Source organism: Carica papaya, chromosome 3, assembly GCF_054855325.1.
Source record: "Carica papaya isolate Zhongbai chromosome 3, ASM5485532v1, whole genome shotgun sequence".
NCBI lineage: Eukaryota > Viridiplantae > Streptophyta > Magnoliopsida > Brassicales > Caricaceae > Carica > Carica papaya.
In genome coordinates, this window is record NC_142311.1 from 613,490 (window position 1) to 636,308 (window position 22,819).

The 22,819-nt window shown below is 34.8% G+C and overlaps 4 protein-coding genes across 7 annotated transcripts; 2 read left to right on the forward strand and 2 right to left on the reverse strand.

Moving 5' to 3' along the window:
• Window positions 1–2,751: 2,751 nt before the first annotated feature.
• Window positions 2,752–6,297, forward strand: LOC110815378 (putative protein phosphatase 2C 34). Of its 2 annotated transcripts, none has more exons than XM_022043162.2 (6): window positions 2,752–3,123; window positions 4,365–4,672; window positions 4,803–5,111; window positions 5,219–5,336; window positions 5,399–5,625; window positions 5,716–6,297. In XM_022043162.2, exons 2-6 carry the CDS (start codon window positions 4,427–4,429, stop codon window positions 5,926–5,928), a joined length of 1,113 nt encoding a protein of 370 aa, XP_021898854.1. In that variant the 5' UTR covers window positions 2,752–3,123; window positions 4,365–4,426; the 3' UTR covers window positions 5,929–6,297. The 2 variants fall into 2 exon arrangements, with proteins under 2 accessions (XP_021898854.1, XP_021898855.1); XM_022043163.2 differs by having other exon boundaries at window positions 2,754–3,123; window positions 5,402–5,625.
• Window positions 6,298–7,202: 905 nt separating this feature from the next.
• On the reverse strand, window positions 7,203–15,431 carry LOC110815377 (phospholipase D zeta 1-like). 2 transcript variants are annotated; one of them, XM_022043159.2, is made up of 20 exons: window positions 14,734–15,431; window positions 14,541–14,642; window positions 14,211–14,326; window positions 13,969–14,110; window positions 13,560–13,730; window positions 13,167–13,340; window positions 12,202–12,444; window positions 11,996–12,112; window positions 11,486–11,625; window positions 11,251–11,400; window positions 10,781–10,937; window positions 10,159–10,686; window positions 9,587–9,697; window positions 9,303–9,449; window positions 9,009–9,206; window positions 8,660–8,761; window positions 8,285–8,416; window positions 8,108–8,173; window positions 7,668–7,729; window positions 7,203–7,562 (listed from the first exon to the last, which is right to left on the reverse strand). In XM_022043159.2, the coding sequence occupies exons 1-20, from the start codon at window positions 14,926–14,928 to the stop codon at window positions 7,313–7,315; spliced, it is 3,303 nt and encodes a 1,100-aa protein (XP_021898851.2). In that variant the 5' UTR covers window positions 14,929–15,431; the 3' UTR covers window positions 7,203–7,312. The 2 variants fall into 2 exon arrangements, with proteins under 2 accessions (XP_021898851.2, XP_088070940.1); XM_088214814.1 differs by lacking the exon at window positions 14,734–15,431 and having other exon boundaries at window positions 13,969–14,063.
• A 1,721-nt stretch (window positions 15,432–17,152) lies between these two features.
• Window positions 17,153–19,813, reverse strand: LOC110815379 (Tetratricopeptide repeat (TPR)-like superfamily protein). 2 transcript variants are annotated; one of them, XM_022043165.2, is made up of 8 exons: window positions 19,409–19,812; window positions 19,188–19,254; window positions 19,050–19,089; window positions 18,698–18,830; window positions 18,144–18,215; window positions 17,804–17,884; window positions 17,636–17,697; window positions 17,153–17,554 (listed from the first exon to the last, which is right to left on the reverse strand). In XM_022043165.2, the coding sequence occupies exons 1-8, from the start codon at window positions 19,691–19,693 to the stop codon at window positions 17,488–17,490; spliced, it is 807 nt and encodes a 268-aa protein (XP_021898857.1). In that variant the 5' UTR covers window positions 19,694–19,812; the 3' UTR covers window positions 17,153–17,487. The 2 variants fall into 2 exon arrangements, with proteins under 2 accessions (XP_021898857.1, XP_021898858.1); XM_022043166.2 differs by lacking the exon at window positions 18,698–18,830 and having other exon boundaries at window positions 18,144–18,225; window positions 19,409–19,813.
• A 1,169-nt stretch (window positions 19,814–20,982) lies between these two features.
• Window positions 20,983–22,569, forward strand: LOC110815450 (F-box protein PP2-B15-like). Its single transcript, XM_022043254.2, has 3 exons — window positions 20,983–21,430; window positions 21,847–21,965; window positions 22,042–22,569. Exons 1-3 carry the CDS (start codon window positions 21,158–21,160, stop codon window positions 22,478–22,480), a joined length of 831 nt encoding a protein of 276 aa, XP_021898946.1. The 5' UTR covers window positions 20,983–21,157; the 3' UTR covers window positions 22,481–22,569.
• Window positions 22,570–22,819: the final 250 nt, after the last annotated feature.

Consider the following 22,819-nt stretch of genomic DNA (forward strand, 5'->3'; position numbering starts at 1 on the left):
GTGGTGTATATATTATGCAAATATTTTAATGAAATAATATATACCTAACTTTGTAAACTATGGAGTAATTATTAAATTTTAATTTTATAATTAAAATTTAGGTTTTATTTTTTTTAATAAAAAAATAATACCCATTTTAAAAATAAATTTCCTAGTCCAAACTTCTATATATATATATCGATATAATTATATATACAAAAAAAAAAACTATATAATATACATTGGAATTCATATCAATCGGGCACCATGGGATTTGGTATGAGAAATTGATAAAGCTTGATAGATTTATGTCTCAAAAAAGGAAACTCCATTTAATGAGGGTTAATTTCGGTTTCCTATTTTTTTCTGGTAATACAAAAAAGGAAACCAACGTGAAATGTTAAACTGGTGCCATTAAATCAACGTACAGCTGTAATAATATAAGCCTCAAATCTTTAAGTCCTTACCAAACACGTCCTAAATTCAACCTCATCAATGTACAAAACATGTCATATTTTGCATTTTATATTCATTAATACAAAATTTATTTTAGATATAGATATAGATATACATATACATATACATATATATATTTAATGCTCTTAATTCGTAAATTTTGACATATAATTTAATTTAAAATTTATGTAATGTAAAATATGCATGAATTTAAAATTTATAAATATTTTAGATAATTACAAAATATTATTCTATTTATTATTTATTATTTTTATTAAGCCACGTAAAAATTGTGTATAGAACCGAAAATAATAATGAATGTTTATTATATATATATATAAGTATATATAAAATAATATAGTTATATATGTGTATATAAATACCATATTGTATTGTTATTCGTACTTGTTTCCAAAAAACATGTGGAAAGATATATTACAATAATAGATAGACCTAGCATACGATGATGCAAACACAATAAACTATACAATATATATATGTATATGTATACATATACTAAATGGATTAATTTATAAAATCACGTCATGGGTTCTTTGGCTTATTCGATTTCTTGTGATTGGGTATACATACATACATATACACATATATATATATATATATTCGGTTGCCATCTAAAATTTGGCTTAGTTGATTTCTTATTATTGGGTTAGCTAATAATCCACACCCATTTAAAATTATTATATTTTTATTTCATATAAACATATAATCACATATGATATATATGTATATAAGTACATATAATGTATGGAGTTACCATTTGCGATTGCCAAACACTTATCTATATATATGTATTGTATATTACACGTTTTAGGTTAATGGGTATATATATAGTATATATATATATATACACCCAATTAAAGGATACGATTATTAAAACCTAAAAATAAATGAATTAATTCGGTCCATATACATATATAATATATATATACATAGGAGATTATTTATAATTATTTAAAAAAAAAAAAAAGAAAATAGGAGACAAAATCAAACATCAATTTGTACAGCTAAAATTGTCAATCATTTAAAATTTCAACGGTCAGAAATTGTCAGCTACATATATATGATTATATAGTATGTATGATTATATCATATGTATGATTGAAAAATTTCAATAATTGCACTCCATGAACTTGATGCAATAACAAGGATACATCATAAACATGTACTTACAATACGTGTATGCACACGTACGTACATGTATATGTATATGTTTCATACATTTAATAACATACGTGTAGATTTTTACTCATTTAATTTTACTATAGTAAAAACTAAATTTAAAATTTACGTTGAAAAAGTGAATGGCCTTTCTGTGTTCTTGAAGTAATATGTGTATATATATATATATATATATATATATATTTATATAACACACACACACACACACACATATATATATGTATATTTCGTAGACAAAAAGAGGTAGCTTATCTCTTAATAAAGCTAAATAATATCCAATGATGTTAAGAGAGGTAAATAGTTTAAATAGTCATGTCACATGTATTATAATATATGAAATTTTAATGTAACGTTTGTGGGTGTTTATATATATATATATGTATATGCAAATTTTAGAACAATATGATAAAAATTAAGGGTTTAATCCCCCTAAAAATGGGTGTATCATTATATACAAACAAATTGAATATTTCTTCATCTCTATAACATAATTTGTTGCATATAGCATGTCTTAAGTAATATTTTTTTGAATAACATGCATATATGTATATATATATATGTGTGTGTGTGTGTGTATATATATATAGATATACACCTCCAAAACTTGACCCTTGACTCAACAATGGGGTCACCACCATCAAATCAAATCCATAAAGTCTCAATTTTGCAAATCATAAATGCCATTATTAATGCATGGCAAGAATTAGAATGTTGCCCAAGTAAATTTAACACCTTGGTTTGAATTGTCATATATATATATATATAATATACGTATATATAATTTTATATATATATATAATATGTATATATAATTTTAAAGTTTCTGATTTTTTTTTTTAGTATTAATATTACGAATTTGTCTTTCATTGTTTAATGAATAAAATTTAAATGAGTTTATATATAAAATAATTATTAAATTAAACCAAAACACATAAATTAATTTTATATTATAATATTTTAAAAATAAATATAGTTTATGTTAATTTAATTACTGGTAATAGCTTGTAGTTACAATGACTTTTGTAGTGGAGGATTGTTCTGATTGCCCAATATATACAAGAATAAAAACCAGAGCTTTTTGCATGTATATACATATATATATATATATATATATATGTACAGACGCATATATCTATCCTCCATCTTACAAGAGGAACAGAGGAGGCTGCAGCACTATCTTTGTTTTCTTCTCCTTCCTTTCTTATCATCTGATCTGATAAAAAGGAGGAAAATCAAACCCACCACACAACAAAATTCCATTTTTCTTCTTTTTTTTTTTTCTGTTTTGTTTTGTTTTCTTTCACTTAAATGGATTGCAGACCATCGCCGGTGATCTCCTTCTCTAGTTTTTTCAGCTCATTTTCAGGTGGGTATTACGTCAGTTCCCGGCACGTGATGTCAGCTTCCCACTGCACGTATCAGCTTCCTGCGTTTCTCTGATTATACACGCTATTACTCGACCAGAAATTTACCTGAAAACTTAAAAAGGTTTCTACTTTTTGCTCACCTTTTAATTTTTTTTTTTTAATGCACAGCTCGTCTGTTTGGTTAATGGAGAGTCTACGCAAAGGAGGCTTTCAGTTTTTTCCTTTTGCAGGTTTTCTGTTTTTTTTTTTCTTTTCCTTATCGGGGGATCTTTTTAAATTTTTTCCTTCTGGGGTTCATTTTGGGGTTTGTTTTTTTTGTCTGGTTTGAAATAATTCGCAGAACCTGTTTGGTCGCTGAGAAAATAATAGAGGAGAAAAGACGAGAAAATATCATTTCACTCATTTCTTCTTTTTGGAGTTTACTCTTTAAGATTTCAATTTATGTATGATGAATAAATACTAGGGAGCGTGTCTCGTTCAGTTAATATAATAAACCAACAAAAATTCTATCTTTCGCTGTTTAATTGCTTTTTCTCTCTTTCTTTCATTTTTATCAGCTAAAAAACAGAGCATGATCTTGTTCTGGGATTACTGCATATATAGGAAGATTAGAAAATAAACGAAGAATAGTCTGTATGAATTTGAGAACGATTCCGATCATTTGATTGCAGTCCGTTTCATATTTCGAGTAATAACTCTTGTTTCTGTTTAGTTTTCTTTTCATTTTCTGGGCAAACAAGCAAAAGGGTCATCCCCCTTTTAGTTTCTGAGTAACTGGAACAGAGGAGAAAAGAGAAAAAAGTTTCGGATTCTACCTGTGTTACCTGGTTTGATTCATTCCCAGATGTGCAAAATTTCAGCTCTATAAACCGTGTTAAGCCCAGTTGTTGTAGTAGGTCAAGTTAGTTGGGTTTTTCTCTGTCATTTTCTTTTAAAAAATTATTCTAACCCTGTTACCGAACTTTTTCTCGAGAATCAAACAGACAATTCTGGGAAACAGCGTGAAAATGGTTTTGTTTATTTTATCTTCTCACCTATTCTACATGATCGTAGATCTGATATTGGAATTCCATGTCATTTTGAATATGGATATTCCCCGTGATGTCTTTCAGATTCAAATTTTTCTCTTTGTTTTTTTTACTGTTATTAAATTCTTAGGATTCTACCTTTCTGACTCAGATAAAATGTCGTTTTTCCCTCTTAACAGTATCACTACCATACCGTTTGTTTCTCAGGAAAAAAAGCAAGAAAATTTGTAAATAATAGACCCACTTGCTTCTTTGACAACTTCATAATGTTTTCTGCTTCTTGTCATCTTTTCCCCATATGGAAACATATTCTGATTATTTATAAGTTTTTCAGTTTTCAGATTTTGAACTTGCAAAAGGAAAAAAGCTTAAACCTTTACTTGAGTTTTTGAAACAATGGGGCACTTGTCTTCCGTGTTCAATGGATTGGCAAGGTCTTTTTCGATAAGAAAATCGAAAAGTAATAATGGGAATGGAGATGGAAGGGAAGCTGTGGAAGCCATGGCTAAAGAAGCCAAGAAGAACGAGTTGATTTTGCGATCATCTGGCTGCGTCAACGTGGATGGTTCTAACAATTTTGCCTCAATTTTCTCCAAGCAAGGCAACAAAGGAGCCAACCAGGATTGTGCCATTGTGTGGGAGGTATATATATATGTGTGTATATATGTGGATAGAGCAAATATAACAGTAGGTAATATGGTTGATTAGAATGTAGTGAAAATGAACATTGGTTTCGGATTTAGACTGAGAATGTTTTTCTTTGTGTGAGTAGGAATTCGGATGTCAAGAAGACATGATTTTCTGTGGAATTTTCGACGGCCATGGTCCGTGGGGTCATTTTGTGGCAAAAAAAGTCAGGGAATCGATGCCTTCGTTTTTGCTATGTAGTTGGCAAGAAAGTGTTTCTCAACGTTGGCTTGATCCGGATATTGATTTGGAATCAGATAAGAAGCATCAGAGGTTTAATATATGGAAACATTCGTATTTAAAAACGTGTGCTCTCGTCGATCAAGAACTCGAGCAGTATCGAAAAATTGATTCGTTTTACAGCGGAACAACTGCCTTGACAATAGTCAGACAGGTACTTGGAACTTCTTCATTTGAAAACCAGAAGGTATTGATGACTCGGAGCTTATATTACACAATTAACTTTGTATGGTAATCCTAATTTCGGGTTTGGTTTGGCAGGGTGAGCTGATCTACATAGCGAATGTTGGTGACTCTCGTGCTGTTTTAGCCACCACTTCGGAAGATGGAATGCTGGAATCAGTGCAGCTGACAGTAGATTTGAAGCCAAATTTACCTGGTTAGTATACTGTTTTGTTTCTGTAACGAAAACCAAAGTGGTTATATATTATGTTGTTTTAGCAGAGGAGGCAGAGAGGATAATCGAGTGTAGAGGACGAGTTTTCTGCTTAGAAGACGAGCCAGGCGTTCACAGGTTGTGGCTGCCTGACGAGGAGTCGCCGGGACTGGCAATGTCTAGAGCTTTTGGTGATTATTGCGTAAAAGGTTACGGACTTATCTCCGAGCCACTAGTTACGCAAAGGCACATAACTAGCAGAGATCAATTCGTCGTGTTGGCAACTGATGGGGTAGGCCGTCACTTTTTACAATAAACCAAAGGCAAAATTGCCAATTGCCGAAAGAGATATGAAATTAGTTTGATTGGTTTTGGCTTGTAGGTTTGGGATGTCGTTTCGAATCAAGAAGCAATAGAGATGGTATCTTCGACTCCGGACAGGGCAAGGTCTGCGAAATGTTTGGTTGAGCACGCAGTCCGGGCATGGAAACGGAAGAGACGGGGAATTGCCATGGATGATATCTCAGCCGTTTGCCTCTTCTTTCACCCTTCCCCTGTATCCCAACAAGTTCATCCCATTACGAGTCCTAAATAGCCAGTACGCTGATGTAAAACGAGGCAAAAGTTGACTGACTGCCTCTCTTGTTTATTGTAATTCTCATTCCGAGTAGGTCGCGACATAAGGCACTTCACACTATCTAGTGCTGAAGGCATGAAACTAGTCGATAAGGAATTTGAGCAGGTTTGCTGTTGTCAAGGCAACTGGTTCAAGCTGGGTCCGGTTCAGTTCCATACAATTGGGTAGGCTTTAGGTTTGTTGAGAGGGAAACAGCTCGAAATCCCGTGAACCACCCACCCATCAAGCAGGACTTGGAAGGGCTGATCCAGCAAATTACTCCATTCAAGCAGGAGTTCAATGTATTAATTATTAATACATAATTAATAATTATGTATTGTTATATCATCAGCTGATTAAATTAATAAGGGTCTTTAAAAATAGTTATAAACCATAAATAAGCTCCCACCCAAATTATTGTTCTAATTTCCTTAATTAAATTAACTAAAACCCAAGACCTTACGGAGAACTTACAAAAATCAATTGACTTTTTTGAACAAGACATTACATAATTTTGTTAATTCATGTCAATTGTCAACCACTTTCAAATCTCTGGCTTAGAATTGAGGTCAACCCATCTCCTAATCCATGCGGAAACAATTTTTTCTTTGAAGGAATAGTTGATTCGTTAATATCGCAACATCATTCTTACGAAAAAAAAAATGTTACACGCTAAGTTAAATCCGACGCTTACGATATTAATTTATAAATACTAGTTATTCGATGCACGCATACGTATCGTTATTTAAACAACATATTCTTTTATAATTATAATTTACCAATTAAAATCTTAATACTTCAAATCAATTATGTAACTTTAAATTATCACAAAACTATATTTTTCGTTTACTTTGAAAGAAAAGAAAAAGGTGAGAGACAAATTAATTTGACAAGGTGGTGGAAGACAGAGATGTGGAATGTACCACGTACACCGGGTTCGTGATGTACAATCTGATTTTTGCGTATTATCACATGAACAAGCACATGCGAGGAGGGTGATAAGGGAGACCGTGGAAAAAGTGCAGAGCAAAATGGCAAATTCAATGGTTATTGTCAAATCCCACATCTCGATGGAAGAGAAAAAGAGGAACATTTTAAAGGCGAAAAAGAGAAAAAGCTAACCCGTCTTGTCAAAGGGTTTGAAGGTGACTCGTCGGTGATGGCCCGGAGCCCGAGCACTGATACGTTAGGCCTGCTGCATTCCCGCTTGACAAGTTATTTAACCACAACTGGGTATGGACTTTGGAGAGGCATTACGCAAGAACTCAACTCTAAATTTTTCGTTTCTTTTTGTCTTACAATAAACAATTACATAAATCTGGTCGTATATTTTTTTGCCTATTTACATTAGTTTTCTATAAATTCAATGGAATACTTGGGGGAGTACATAGAACTCACCCTCATTGAACATTGGTCTTAAATCTTCTTGGCACATGAAATTTAAAGGGAAAGAAACGAGATGTCCCCTGATAGATTTCAACCTCTCCATTGGGTCCATTGTCTTACTTTCACCATTCTCGCAGAACTCTACTCTCTCTGGAGCTATAGTAAGATCAATGGTTGTGTATCCGAGTTTCTCTTTCCAATGCGATGTGCTTTGTCTTAGAGCAGCTCTGCAATTGATGAATATATATATATATATACACATTTATGTCAAATGAGAGGAAAAGATTGTTGTGCGAGGAAGAAAGGAACATATAGTCATGGCATGAGTGTACCTTGAGTGAATGAGTTCATTGGGTATGCAACCAAATACATCTTGGTAAACCTTGGTATTCGCCTGTAAGAATATTATAGAATTCTTTTAGGAGGAACATGAAAGAGAATAAACATAATAGAACATAAAACTAAACACAGACTGACTTTTATGACATGGGGAGACACATAACCACATGATTTTTGAAGCACTGAAGCCTCGAATTTATGGTGCAAGCACACAAATAACCACATTAATATTCGAAGTATGTTGAACTCTTAAGTTTCAGGATTTCAGCACTCGTTAAGCCCAAACGGGCTTGTATGTGAGGGGTGTTAATATACTAATAATATCATGAACGATTTTATATCAATTTAAATTTTCTGTAAAATTAGTCACATCTATTTTTTAACAACAAACACAAAAAGGCAAGACTTTTTGTACTCAACATAAGCTTCTCACCTGGGCAGCTGCTAACCATAAGTCCTTATAGGTGCTATCTCTTACAGGATCAATGATCCGATTAATCTGAAGGAAAGATGAGAATTTATGGTATCACTGGTTTTTTTAAGATAGCATGAATGATATTGAAAAATGATGCAAAAAGATTCTAAAGATTAACAAGCCAACATTACTAACATCTCCTGGTTGAAGACCAAGATGCTCCGACCACAGAGAGCTCCGGAGACTGTAAGCAAATTTTCCAGCTTTCCAAGGCTTTCCGTTCATGGATGATTCAGTGAATTCCTTGTCTTCAATTACAACACCAATCTGAAAGAGCAGTATTGGAGTGTATTAAATATTAATCCTTGTACCTTCTTTTTTTATATTTTATCTTCACAAGACAGACGCTACAAAATCAACCTTTCATAAGGAGACAAACTTCATCCAGAAGAGTTGATTGGACGGAAATGCTTAGCTAATATGCATGCCTTCAAAGTTGTTTCAAACACGACGGAAAGCACAGATACAAATGAAGGTGTATGTATTTCAAAGTTTAGCTGAAATTAATACCTCAGAATCTCTTGAACCAAGCAAGCTCCTGTCATTTATATTAGATGATCCAATCAAGGTGACACGATCATCCACGATCATCAATTTGCTATGCACATAAACCTATGTGAACACGGATGATGTGCATTAGTAAATATATTATGTTTTTTGTATCTGCAGAACAGCAACACTGGAGTTCTATCTAGAAGTATCCAAGGTGTACTCTATTATCAGAAGAAGATATTGAAAATTTTCCACCTAAAGTAGCGTCAATTACATTTCACAATTGTTCTTTGCTGTTTTAGCACTTCGTAAGTTAAGGAAGCCTTCACTTTAGGAAAGGCCAAACACAAATCAAGATGGTATATACCTGACTTGTGGCAACAGGACCGCCATCAAAAAGTCTACCATATGATCTCAAACCATAAAAAGAGATGTAATCTTGTGATTTAGAGCCAAGCAGAGCATTGAGATTATGCAGGATAGAGGTTTTTTCTCTAGATATTGTCCGATACTGCCAATGCATAATGGCTCTAACAGTAGCTGCATCGCCATCATCTATTCCCCCCTGTCAACAAACACCGTTGTAAAACTAAGACTAGTTAGTTCCTTTTTTTCTTTTTTCTTTTGAAAAAATTAGAGCACTTAAGAAGAAAAACAATACCTGGAACCCAGGTATGAGTGGTAGGACAACAATGACTCGGAAGCATTCTTGCTCTTTGTGAGCCAGTAAAATACGTTTGTATAATGCTTCCAGGACACGATTCTGTATGATCTCATCTCCTGAATGACCAGATATGAAAAACTGATTCTGGAAGACAAGAACCAAAGCGAGCAGAAATAGATGGTCAGTATAAGGATTCAAAATTTAACTTGAACTTCATTTCATTTTCAAGACTGATTGCGATTACGGTGAATACTACTACATCATTTAAACCTTTGAATTACCTCAATGTAAATAAAATGTTCTGCCTTCTCAATGAGAGAACAGTAAGCATTATGAATGCTTTCTTCAACTTGACTTGTTCCAGCAGACCACTGACTGACACTTCTGATAATCTACATCCATTCAAGAAATAGAAAAAATGAGATGAGCACAGAGAGGAGATGGTGGAATCCTGAATATTATGGAAAATATGCTTATGTGCTACATGTAGAAAACTATTCTGCAGAGCACTAAACAGATAGAATCATGACAGCATAGGCCCGCACTTCTTCTATGAGTCCATACTATGTCTGTGTTTGTGTTCCTAGATATAATTTCTATGAAATTGTATAGTTTTTAGGTTTGTATATTCCCTAGCTTTAGCAATGGTGATAGGAGCAGATCAAAGGCTAAGATTTAGTTTTCTCAGTAGTTTTCGGATTGGAAGGCGGAGGATGCACATTTCACACGGAAAATAAAGATGGGATGCCTCATCTTCAAATATACTTTCTGATGGAAGCAATTTCATGGCATTTTGCAAATTCTTAAGACAAGCTTCTAGGTATTCTAACGGCAATGATAAGGAATAGCTAACCTGACAGTGGCATGCAGTGCAAGGTCCAACTTGCCCAGTTTCATGAATGGGATCTCCATCATCTGATGTTCCCCATTCCTCATCAGAAAGTTTCACCCTAGTTTGTGCCCCCACACTCAAAATTGTTTCACTTTGGAGATCCAAGAAATCAATATCATCTGCAAACCTTTTTGTCTGTGTATCTTGGACTAAGGTTTCAGTTTCAGACTTCTGTGAAGAAAATGAAAATTTTCCACAATTTCCAGTTGGCTGATCAATAAGATTATGTTTTGTGCATGTGCCATTTAACTTCTTGGCCCCTGAAGAGTTAACAACTGCACCATCTGCTTCCTGAGGCAGAAGAAATGGGATATCCTGCACTAGTGACTGCTTTGGAAATGCAGTCTGTTCACGCACATCTTTTCCAGCGTCCTCGGTGCTTTTGCTCTCAATGTTGATCTCTCTGCCTCTTCCCATGTAATGAGGTATGACCATGTGATGGCGAGGCATAAGTAGTGGAATAGTTTGTTCGTTTGGAGCTTTATTTCTCTTCATCAAAAGAAAAATAATCCAACTACATCAGAAAGCAAACCTTGTGGAAACAAGAACCACACTACAACCATATAAATGGTAGAAGATCAACCTTCGCATGGTTCCATCGCTGAACAAAGTGCCTCGCAGCATCACGACAGGGTGGGCCCCAAAGAGCACAATGGACGTCATGCCATGGCATACGTGGATATTTATGACGGTCTAGTTCATCTATCATGGTGTCTTCCCAGGAGTTTGGCTCAGATTCTCTGGTCAGACAAAGGTGAATAAAATGAATTAAGAAGTTCATAGAAATCACTGATTCAAAAATTCAAAATGATAACTGTACACAAATTGATTTATAAACAATATTGCAAAATCCATTGTTTTCATATCCTTTGTCATTAATGAAGATTTCTACAGTCAATGGAATTTATGTGCTTGTTCCCCTAGAAATTAGAGCAGTATCTTGGAGGAGTATATGGTTGTCCAAAAATTTCCTACAACGGACATATTACTAGATGAGTGTAGTTCACATTTGTATCCCTTAAAATATGTTCTTCACAGGAGAAATGAGAAAACCTCGGATTATAGTAGTCCTTCCCAGGCCATATATCAGGGGGGCAATCACCAACTTTATGTTCGATTGTATCATACCGTCCAAAGCATAAATCTAGGCCTCCAATAAAGCAAATCTGGTGGTCAACAATAACAAGCTTTTCATGATGTGACCTGTTTATAACGAGAAAGTAGTTGATGAGAGTAGATAAGAAACCAATGCAAAAGTACGGAACAAAAAAACCCAGACATCACATACCATAAGTAAATCCCAGTTGAGAGATGATCAGGATAGCGCAGTACCCTCACATTCTCATGAATTTTAAGGAGTCTATTCTTACTGTATAAACTGTTAATTTTTAGAGCAAGTGCAACTTCCTTGTAGAGAAGAATATAGATCTGCAAGATCAATATATGAAAGTCGATCAAATTTGTAGCATGAATATGAAAGCAAGAATATAGATCATAAGGGAAATAACAAAAGATACAAAAGAAAAGTAAACACTTTGGTTTTGTTCTCCTAGTCGAAGAATGTCTAGGAAACAAGAAGCAAACTAAATCATCTTGTACCAGTTAAATGTAATGATCCTGATGGTCACTCAAAAGAAGAATAAAAGCTTGGCTATGGAAACAAGCAATAATTTAAAACAGTGGCTGGCAATTCGTAGGAGATATTCTAGTGGCCTCGACGTGGGAAGAAAATAAATGAATAATCAGGAGAGGTATAGAGTTTGTTATCCAGAATGATTATTGTTATTTGGAAACAAACCTGCACCCCCTGCTTTGCTTTTTCTTCAAGCAGCTTATCCAAGCGAGAGGAAGAATTGCTTTGAAAAGGGCGTCTTAGATACAACTCCGGGCAAAGCCACCAGCCAGTAATGAAAATCTGTAATCAACATTCTCATTAATTCTTAAAATGTATATGTACAGGCACATATTGAATACATTCAGTCACTAGCATGGAGTAAAATGAACCTCTAACTTTGCGTTCTCTATGGCTGAAGCAATTGCATCAAAAGCTGCTTCCCCATCTATATACCATTGAGCATGAATCCCATCGTCAGTCAGACCCCTTGGAGGAGCAAAGGAACTGAAACGATGAGGACGACACCACCCTTCGAGAGGCCCTAAGCCGGCATCACTGATCGCAGCAATCCATTGTTTAACTTTACCTTTGCTGGAAGTTCTTAACTTAAAGCTCTGATTTCCACAAGATACCTTTTTTGCATATCCAGAGTTAGACTTAAACAAAAGAAGAATAATGAAAATAGTATAGCTGCTCAGATGCAATTAATGAGCGTGGAAGTGATATCAAAATGAAAAGAAAGTTTATCCTATCCATTTAATCCGATGCATATGAATTCTTAAACTTGTCTTCTTCGTTTTCAATTCTCTTACTACCTAATTTTCTTCCAGCAAATACTTTAATTTATACACGTAATATCTACTGCTACTCACATTAATTAATCATTTACAACACATAAATCCCGTTTCATTGTGATTATCTCCTTTAAGGTAAAAGGATATTTCTTTGTCAAACTGTAAAACTTGACAGTTTCATGCTCCTTTGCCTACAACACCATGTGTCACATGGATCTCAGGTTAGTGCAAAGTTAAATTGTGTAGATCTAATCTCCAACCTAGCTGCCTTGTTTACTTCATGACATTGTTTAGAGCATGCAATAATGCAATTTGAGAGAAGAAATGTTTTGCCTCTGGTATGATTGCTGCATGTAGGGCCTGAATAGACCAGATCATCCTCTTCTTCAACAATCTAATCTCATATTATGTAACCAGTACTAGAAAGTTCCTTGAATTTTAGTTCAACGGTATTATAAATATATGAAAGACTGCTAAAAAATCAATAAATCGTTGAAGCAATTTCACTAATCTTGAAGTAGTTGATTTTTGTATAAGAAAGATATACGGAAACATCTTACCTTAAATGCATAATGCAATGGATTACGTTCCTTTATCTGCTCTGCCAAATACACTCGAGATTCTTCTTTTCCATTTGAGGATTGTTGGACATCAAACACAATTATGTCTAAGAGTTTTGTCTCAAAAGGATCTTCCAGTAAGGCAAAGAAACCGGGTTTCAGAACAGCCCAAACCTAAATGCGGTTAAAGTACAGTTGGAGAGAACACAAACAAATAGTAAGCAAACAGTAACCAAGTAACATTTAGAGAGGGTAGGTGTTATTTAAAGGGTCATAAGATAAATCTTTATTTCCGCTTTCGGAATGTCTTATGTGACTCATAAATCTGAATTATCACCGCAAGAATAAACTTTTTGGCAATATGTAATTATGAGGAAAAGAAGCTTCGATTACCTTTATCCACTTGTCACTGCAACAACTGAGCCAACGGCATGGACAACAGCCTATCTCAGTGTCAGTGTTAGAAATTTGAGATAGATGCCCAACCGTGACATAACCTTCCTTCAACTTTGGACCGTACTCCCCCGAAAATGACAATTTTGAGACCTCTAAAAACTTGCAAACCTGCAATTCAAAAATCATATTAAAGAAAGCTGGTTTACGGCGAGTCTCATGACAAGTTTATAGCATGCCTTGTCTCGACCTGACTTTGTAGCCATTTCGTTCTTTATTAGTTTGCTATCTAGACCTGTATATATGGAAGAAACTCTGTGCTGTAGAGGAACATGAGTAAGAAAGTTGAAAGCGCTCAAAGCCTAGCATTTACAATATTAAGAACTTTGTCCTGAGTTTCCATTCTAACCTCTCGAGAATTTACAATGTCCAAGTTTCCCAGGAAGAGATTTAGATAACCTTGCATCTCTGCCTTTGCCCTTCCCCAGACGCTCTGTTTCCCTCCTAGAGATGGGCGGAGAATTGGTAAAGCAGCAACTGATGGAACATATCTAGATAACAGAAACAACTTATAATTAAGACCTGGAACCATAATGGTATAACAGAGGCTTGTCCGGCACAAGGTCCTGTTATATATCGTGAGGCAATCACCTGGTCCTAGTACTTTCTTCATGATGTAGAGGAATAGCCCCATCATCAGGTTCATCCTCATCTTCAACAACTGCTGCGTGATCTATTACTCCAAAGCTTTGAAGCCATTCTTTAACCTTCAATTCGATCAAATATTTCAATGGAAAAATTGAAGGATAAATCATAGCAAACACGGAATAAATTTACAAGTTCATTAAACTAATATCCTCAGTGAGTTGCAATGATTTGCAAAAGCCAACACAAGAACGGAAACTTCAGCTAAAAATGATGAAGACAGCCAAGTCGGATAAAGTCTATAATGAAAATAACATAAAAAGTGTTATAGCAAACCTGCTCTTGCTTCTCATGGAATTCCTCGATGATTGCACGTTTCTTCAAAGCGAAATGTAGATAGAGAACTTGCGAGGCCTTCTTCGCTAAGCGCCACTTGAACTGCAGCATATCAACGAAGAATCAAACATGTAACACACACACGCACACATACGTATACATGCACATACAGACGCAGTGTCAGAGAGAGTGCCTGCTTGTATTGCAACTCAAAGGTGTACGAGAGAACCATGGGGCTGATATCCGCGGTGTCGGTTCCGGACACAGATACAACTGTAGCCATCGGCAATTCATCGAAGATCCATCCCTGCGGAGACACACCGGGTGCCGCCGCCGTTGGAGCGTCCGACTTAACGAAGCCATTAACGAGAAGCCTCTCCGTCGACATGAAGTCTGAAGAAATTTGCAGAAGAAGAGAGGGGAAAAAAGTCCCTTAAAAAAACTCTCTCCCTGTCTCTGTCAACGGAGTACCGGCTTTTTGACGTTTAAGTGTACCGGGAAATGGAAGAAAGCAGACTCATTGATCGTGTCACCAGCGGTCGCACAGATATACCCATGAAAGCAACTTGTTTTACCGCGAGAGGGTTTTTTGTTAGCATTCGTGGCATTGTTTGAAGTGAGTAGCACAGAAATTGTATGAAACCCGCTGACGCGGGAGTATAGTATTTTCAAATTCACGTTAACTTATTTTGGTCGCAAGAAATTACTAAACACTCTTTGTCTCCTTAATTAAAATTATTATCGTGTTTAAACGCCTTGTAATTACTTCTAATACAATTAAATTTAGAAGATTAGTATTATACGGATCTAATTGCGTGGAGGGTATTTTGGTAAATACAGTCAGCTACAGGGTCCACGAACTCAGAATCAAATCAACCGCGACAAGAATATCCTTCATTTTGTCCTCTGCTTTAAGGAGAATATGTTGAGGAGCCATATCTGAAGTGCTCGGAATATGCTTGAAGAACCAATCATGGACCAGACAAATTTGAGGACTACATACGAATATCCCCCACAACAAAAAGGAAAAGGGAGGTGGCTGCAAATGAACTTCTAAAACAAAAATTTAAACATAATTAACTAATTAATTATATAATTAACCACTGATTATCGATGAAAACTGCCACCTTTCATGATTATCAAGCTTCATGTTTTTAAGTGGTAATCACAACTAGATGAGTCAAGACTCAAACTCCAACATACACCCACATACACACACGCACACATATATATATTTCTAGTTTGTCACTACCATTATCTCTGAGAATTTTGTTATGCTAACCCAAGATCAAATACTGCATGCTATTATGTAATAAATATACAATGTCATCGAATTACTGTAAAATATAGAATGCTTTCCTTGAGAGATTGCACAATGCAAGGCCTAAATCTCTTGTGCCATGCATCGGCATCATCTACCAAACCTACGCTAGCACAAGCATGATTCCAATGCAAAGAAAAACTTGTATTCAACCAAATATAGAGCATGCTTCATTCTTGAAAATCAAGGAAATATCCTTTCCGAATCATTTGGCCAACATTCAACAAGTTCTGGTCGAGCTTAGGCACTAGTAGCACATCAAAAATAGTTTTCGTAACTGATGGAGTTGTCGAGGTTTACATCTCCCTTTCCTTTCACCTCCAAGTACTCTTCATTGCCTATCTTGACTCTTGAAATTTATGACCTGTCCAGCCTAGGAAAGAAACTTTCTTCTGGTGTCATGTGGTGGCTGCAGCCACTATCAAATAGCCATATTTGATTGCTTGAGCTGGTTCGGTAACATTTTCAGCCACTTGAGCCTTTAATTCACCTTTTGCCAAGAATTCCTTCACGTCATCATTTAACATCAAAGACCTCCTTTGTTCAGTAGCTTGCAAGGCATTGACAAGCTCTATCAAAGACGTGGTGGAGAAGTCTTTTGAATCTTCCAGGGAAGAGATTTTTGCTTCAAATTTTTCTCTCAGACTCACCAAAATTTTTTCAAGACTCTTTTGTCTGTGAGTTCCTCCCCATCACCCTTATTTGATTCATAATCTTCATTACTTTGTAAGTGAACTCTTTAACTGTTTTGTCATCATTTATCCTTAACGCTTCAAATTCTCTTCTCAAATTCAGTACCTGCATTTACCTTGCTTTTTCACTCCCCTGGAACTCTTCTTAAATTTTGTACCAAGCTTCCTTTCCGGTCTCATAAGACATGATTCTGATGAAAATAGTTTTAGACACAGCTGAATTGATGAATGAAAGAACCTTGAATTTCTTTGCTATTTCCTCCGCACGATGGTTCATTCGAGTGACTGTTGGTTTGCTCTTAAGGGAGGAGGATCTCTACAACTTCAGCGGCCTCCCGTAGATCCATCCATCCCCTTCAAAAAGCCTTCATTCTAACAGTCTAAAATTAATAGATTTCTGCATTAAAGATGGATGGAGAAACATTTCCTGAATGCCTGAAGCCATGTTCAGCAAGCTATGATTTTGGCGAGTTTTGCAGCAGAAAACTTTCTCTTTCTCAGTCCTTCAAAGAGCTTGAAGCTCTCATACTACTTGTTGGAAACGCAAGTGAAAAAACTAGAAAAACCAGGGGAAAAAACGAGAGAAAAAGAGAGGAAAATGGAGGCTCAAATCCAGATTTTCTATGCAGTATTCAATATCTTAAAGACAAACATATCAAAATAAGATTATTCACTAACACAAGCTTCCTACAACTTAAAAACCAAACAATATAAAACATAAACTATGATAAAACAAAAAACTTCCCTAGTTGACAGCAAAATGTCAACTCTGCAGATGCACTTACCACTGGGTTAGGTTAGTACATGCAGTTTCCCTTCATTGCTGAAATCCACTCACCTCAATGTCACTGCACCGCAGCCATTAAAGAACATCCCGGATTCTAGCAAGAACAACACTTATCCAGCTTCAACAAGCTTTTGATCTCTGCACATTTTAACTGGAGCTCCAATTTCGACAAAGACAGTGAACTTTAGCAAGAGAAGCCATATAATCATCAGCCCTGAAATGAATGATTCATGTCAACTTTGTGTTTGATACAGTTTTATGAGTCCAAAAGGTGGAGATACTCAGAATTTAGAACCTTTGTCCATAAGGAGACTGGCATGCAGCAAGGATATGAAACTTGGCAGAATCTTGTTTGCTCTGTGCAGAAAAACATTGGTAAACAGGTGTAAAATTTTAGGCATCAATGGTTCTTGTATACAGCAAGAAGTGAGAAAGAAATAAGATCTCGAGGTTGAGGACCAACCTGAGATTCGTGATAAAGGCCGGCATACAAAGATGCGTAGAAATATTCTGCGTCCTGGCGGCTGGAAAATGCTGCAACAAGCTGTGCAGTAGAAGCAGTTGCAAGAATCGATTTTTGTTCAATAACAGGCAGAAAAGTATTAAATAAGAGTTGAACAAAATGCAACCTATAGTACAAACATGAATTCAGAAAAGTTTTATTCTCAATATCCTGATTGAGGGCAGTTCACTTGGGCACCATAATATCTTATGAACCGTAGATGAATGAAGGCTTCATTGACCTTAGCGCGTTCCATTATCTCAACAAAGAAAAAATATTCTGTGTCAATGTCAAGTCACACCTGTTCGGGATCTCCACCATCTTTAAACATGTTATAAGCTTCCCTCATTACAGGTCTGGGATCTCTGCCAACCTGCACGCAGCTAGCAACCAAAAAGAAAATATTCAGCAACACAAAAGGCGTTTTATTTGGTATTCGAATTCAAACTAAAGTTTGATGATCCATGGTTATTTGTTAAGTCTATTCAAGAAACAGTTAGCTAGACCACATCACAAAGAGTAGCTATTTTGTGAATCAGAAGTTCTGCCATTGACTGAGATGGCCATATATCTATTCTTATGCGCATCCTGAAAGTTTTCAGTACAAATAATTAACTGCTCCCAATTATTCTAAAACTTCAAATTTATAGGAAATTACTCAATTTATTATTTACAATGTAACATTTTCTCTCACTCACAGTCCCACATGCTAGAAACATGGCACAGACCCACCGTATCATGCGCCAGAATCAATCTGACTCATCGTCTATTCATCCAGCCTTCTTATGATAATAAACTACAATCAATTATTTTACATTGATGATGGCTTTTTCCTGTTAAATTCTACAAACTTGCCTCGAGAAACCGGTTTCTTGCTTCATCAACCCCATACAGTTGGGCTTCACAAAGAAAACACCATATTGATTCCTCTGTATCATTTGGGTTCTGTGCAACATCTATTCTAAACTGCTCAGCACCTTCTTCAAATCTACAAACAAGGAGAACCCACTTCAAATTCTTCCACATCTATCTTAGATGCTCATGACAATTATAATTTCACTCCTTTTTTACTGGGAAGAAATGGTTTGAAAAAAAAATAATAAATAAGAAGTAGTCAATAGACAACAAATTAATAAAGTATTTGGCTGAAGTAATAATCACCTAATAAAACCAAACCAAACCAAAGCAATCAAGCAAGTATTAATACCTATCAAGATAGTAGAGTGATAGCCCCCTTTGCCAAAGATCTGTCACAGTCACCATTAAAATCAAAGTTATAACCCAATAAGTCTCACTCCTAATCCTTTTTCTAAGCCACTCAATGATGAAAGTCATAGAGACCTACACGCCTTTTGCCGAGGGTCTATCTCGATAGCCTTATCGAACTCCGACAAAGACCCCAACACATCACCCTTGCAAACAACAAAACATTAATGCGTCTCAGTCATCTGATGAAAACCCAAAACGCAAAAAATTAAACAAACGAAGGAAAGAAATATTACACAGACACGGAAGTAGAAATTAAACAAAATGGCAAAGATCTTTGCCTTCTTCATCTTCTTTTACCTGCCTAAATAACAACATCCCGCGTCGAATTGCTACCACGGCTTCGCGGTCATTGTTGTTGCCGCCCGTTAAAGCGTCCCAGATTGCGGAAACTGAGGGAAGAAACAGTCTTCTTGATAAGATGGGTATTGGGTGCGGAAGATTACTATGGGTTTTTGTGATGAAGGAGAGTGAATGAATCTGAGTTCTCTGCGGTAAAAATGGAGGTGATGGAGACGAAGAAGAGTGAGGGAACAAGGTAGAGGAGAGTGAAATGAGGGGTTTCAGGTTGTGGGTTAAAGCCATTGACGTGAAAGAAGCTTTGATTTGAGGATTTGTTCCGATCAGAGACGAAAAATTTTGAGGAAAATTGAAACTTCTCTGTGTTTCCTTTTGATATATTTTTTTTTAAACCAAAAAATTTTGAGAGCGGTTAATTGAAGGGAAGATAAGGCGCCAAAGCGAAACTGAAATTGGTGATTGGTTATGAGAACGACACGTGTCACGCATCGATGAAATAAATACGACGTCGTTAAAGGTTAATTGATTTTCTATAAATATATTTACCATTTAGCAATATAAAATTATTAATTTTCAAATTAGATAAATTATATTTTTTTTTTCAAATTTATTATTTATCATATGTTATAACCTAATCATATATTTATACATTATGTTATAATTTAGTGATTTATATATTACATGATTAGGGTCTCATTTGTATGTATTACAAAAATAATTATTATTATAGATTAATTTATATTTACCTACTTTGCGTGATTACCGATCTCATTTCAAATTTTATATTATAAAATTATTTCATTCAAATTTAAGTCTCGGTAATTTGTTTAAAATTAACGTGTTGCATGTTATATAACTTATTGGTCATAATTTAAATTTTTTATACAAACATAAGATAAAGTTTGCATATTACCAAGTGTTATAACCTAATCATGTATTAATAATATACTTATTAATTTAATTAAATCTCATTAAATTAATATTTTTAAAAGTACGTATATGTTTCTTTACCAAATTTATTGTGGAGTGGGAATATGAAAGTCCAAAATCGCGTGACCACTTGCGTAAAGCTAGTAAGTTGGAACATTGACTTTTAAAGTATATATTATAAATTATAATTAAAAATTAATATTGATTAATTAATCTTAAACACGTAACTTTAAAAAATAATTACATTTATTTTAAATAATATTTGAAATTATTTAATTATTATTACAAAATTAAAATAATTATTATGTGAATTAAAAATAAATAAAATTAACAATAAATAATTACGTTGGGAATATTCTTTTTTTTTTTTTCAAAAAGGAAGGATTATATTCTATAAATTATTGGATAAAAAAATAAATTCAACGAAATAAAATTTGAATGTTTTACCGGCAACCGGAAGCAGAGTTCCTCTTCTGGAATTTTAAAACGCACGAGTTTTATAAATCTAATGAATTCATAATCTGGTTTTGACTTTCAGTTAATATTATACATTATCCATAATAATTGTGTTTTAGTCTTAATTATAATTAACCATAATATAATCATAATTTTTAATGATTATTATTGGGCGTAGATGTTAATTAATATACGATTAAGTCACTTCCAAGAGCATCCTCTCCGTATATTTGTAGTCTAAATGCAACTCGGCAAGAACTCGTTCAAACCACGACGAAGCTTTTAAACAAAGATTTTGTTCTTAAAAAATTCCATCTTCTTATCTTTCTTCTCCGTTATTAATATTATTTTTCAAGATTTAGAATGGAGAAAATGGAAGTGGCCGACTGCAACGTGTTACCAGAAGGTTGTATAGCCACGATTCTCTCCTTCACCACTCCACGAGATGCTTGCAGATCAGCCATGGCGTCCGAAGTCTTCAGGTCGGCCGCGGAGTCCGATATAGTTTGGGAGAGGTTTCTGCCGCCAGATTGTAACGAACTTCTCTCCAGGTTGGTGACTCCTCTCGAGTTCTCTTCCAAGAAGGAGCTTTTTCTCCAGCTCTGCAACTCGGTTCTCATCGACGGTGGCAAAAAGGTAAATTAAAACCAACTCCTCTCTTTTCTTTTTCTCGGGAAACAAACAGAAAATCACGCGAGAAATGAACCATTTGATTCGTATTAATTGATTCTGCGTTTCCTAATCAAAAAAATGATCTGGGTTTTGTTTTTTTTTTTAAACAGAAGAGATCTTGTTTTTATTTACTGTATAACAAAGCTCCAAGTCAGAACATGGTTCGTACTCTGTTTTTTTTTTTTTTCCTTCCTGGGAAACAAACAGAAAAAAGGAAATAACTTTATCCGTACCTGTTGATTCTGAGTTTACAAATCAAGAAAATATTGGGTTTTTGATAAAAAAAATTGACAGGTGACGACGATGACACCACGAAAATTGATTAAGTTTGTTTTTCGATTATGGGTGTGTTCATATTTTTTCTCAACTGCGAAAAACAGAGCTTCAAATTAGAAAAGTCATCTGGGAAGAAATCCTTCACACTGTCTGCTAGAGAGCTTTCAATCACATGGAGCAACAATCCAATGTACTGGAGCTGGGTACCCACAAACGAATCAAGGTTTGTTCAAACGAATAACAAGGCCATGTTTGTATCTCCCAAATTAAACATAAATAATTTATAAATTTTCTTTTAGGTTCACAGAAACAGCAGTGCTCAGAACAACATGGTGGCTGGAGATTCACGGAAAGATAAACACTAAAATTCTATCACCAAACACGACCTACGGAGCTTACCTCATAATGAGAATCACAAAAAGGAAATACGGGCTCGACACGAAACCATCGGAGATCTCAGTCGAAGTGGGCGACCGGAAATCCACCGGCATTGCGTATCTGCTCGGAAAACGCAGCGGTGAAGATGGAGATGAAGATGATAATTCCAACGAAGTGGAAGAATCAAAAGCGATATTTCCAAAGGAAAGAGTAGATGGGTGGATGGAGATTGAGCTTGGCGAGTTCTTCAATGGCGGAGGATTGGACCAGGAGGTGAACATGAGTTTGACGGAAGTCAGAGGGTATCGACTCAAAGCTGGGGTTGTAATTGAAGGCATTGAAGTTAGGCCAAAACATTAATTAATTAATTTTTTTTAAATTATTAATATTTGTTTTTATTTATTTATTATACATAATTTTACAAATAAATATTTATTTTTTGTGTTTAATATTTTTTTTTATTAATTAAAATATGACTATATTTTTATTATAACCTATGTCTTTAAAATTTATTTTTTTTACTATAATAATTATTTTTTATATTTTTCCTTTAATATAATGAATTTAAATTACATATATTTTATTATTTTATCATTATATTATAAATAAATTAAATTTAATTATAGTAAATCAGAATATATATATATATAAAATATTTTATAACGGTTAAATTTTTTCGATAAAATTTAATAATATTCT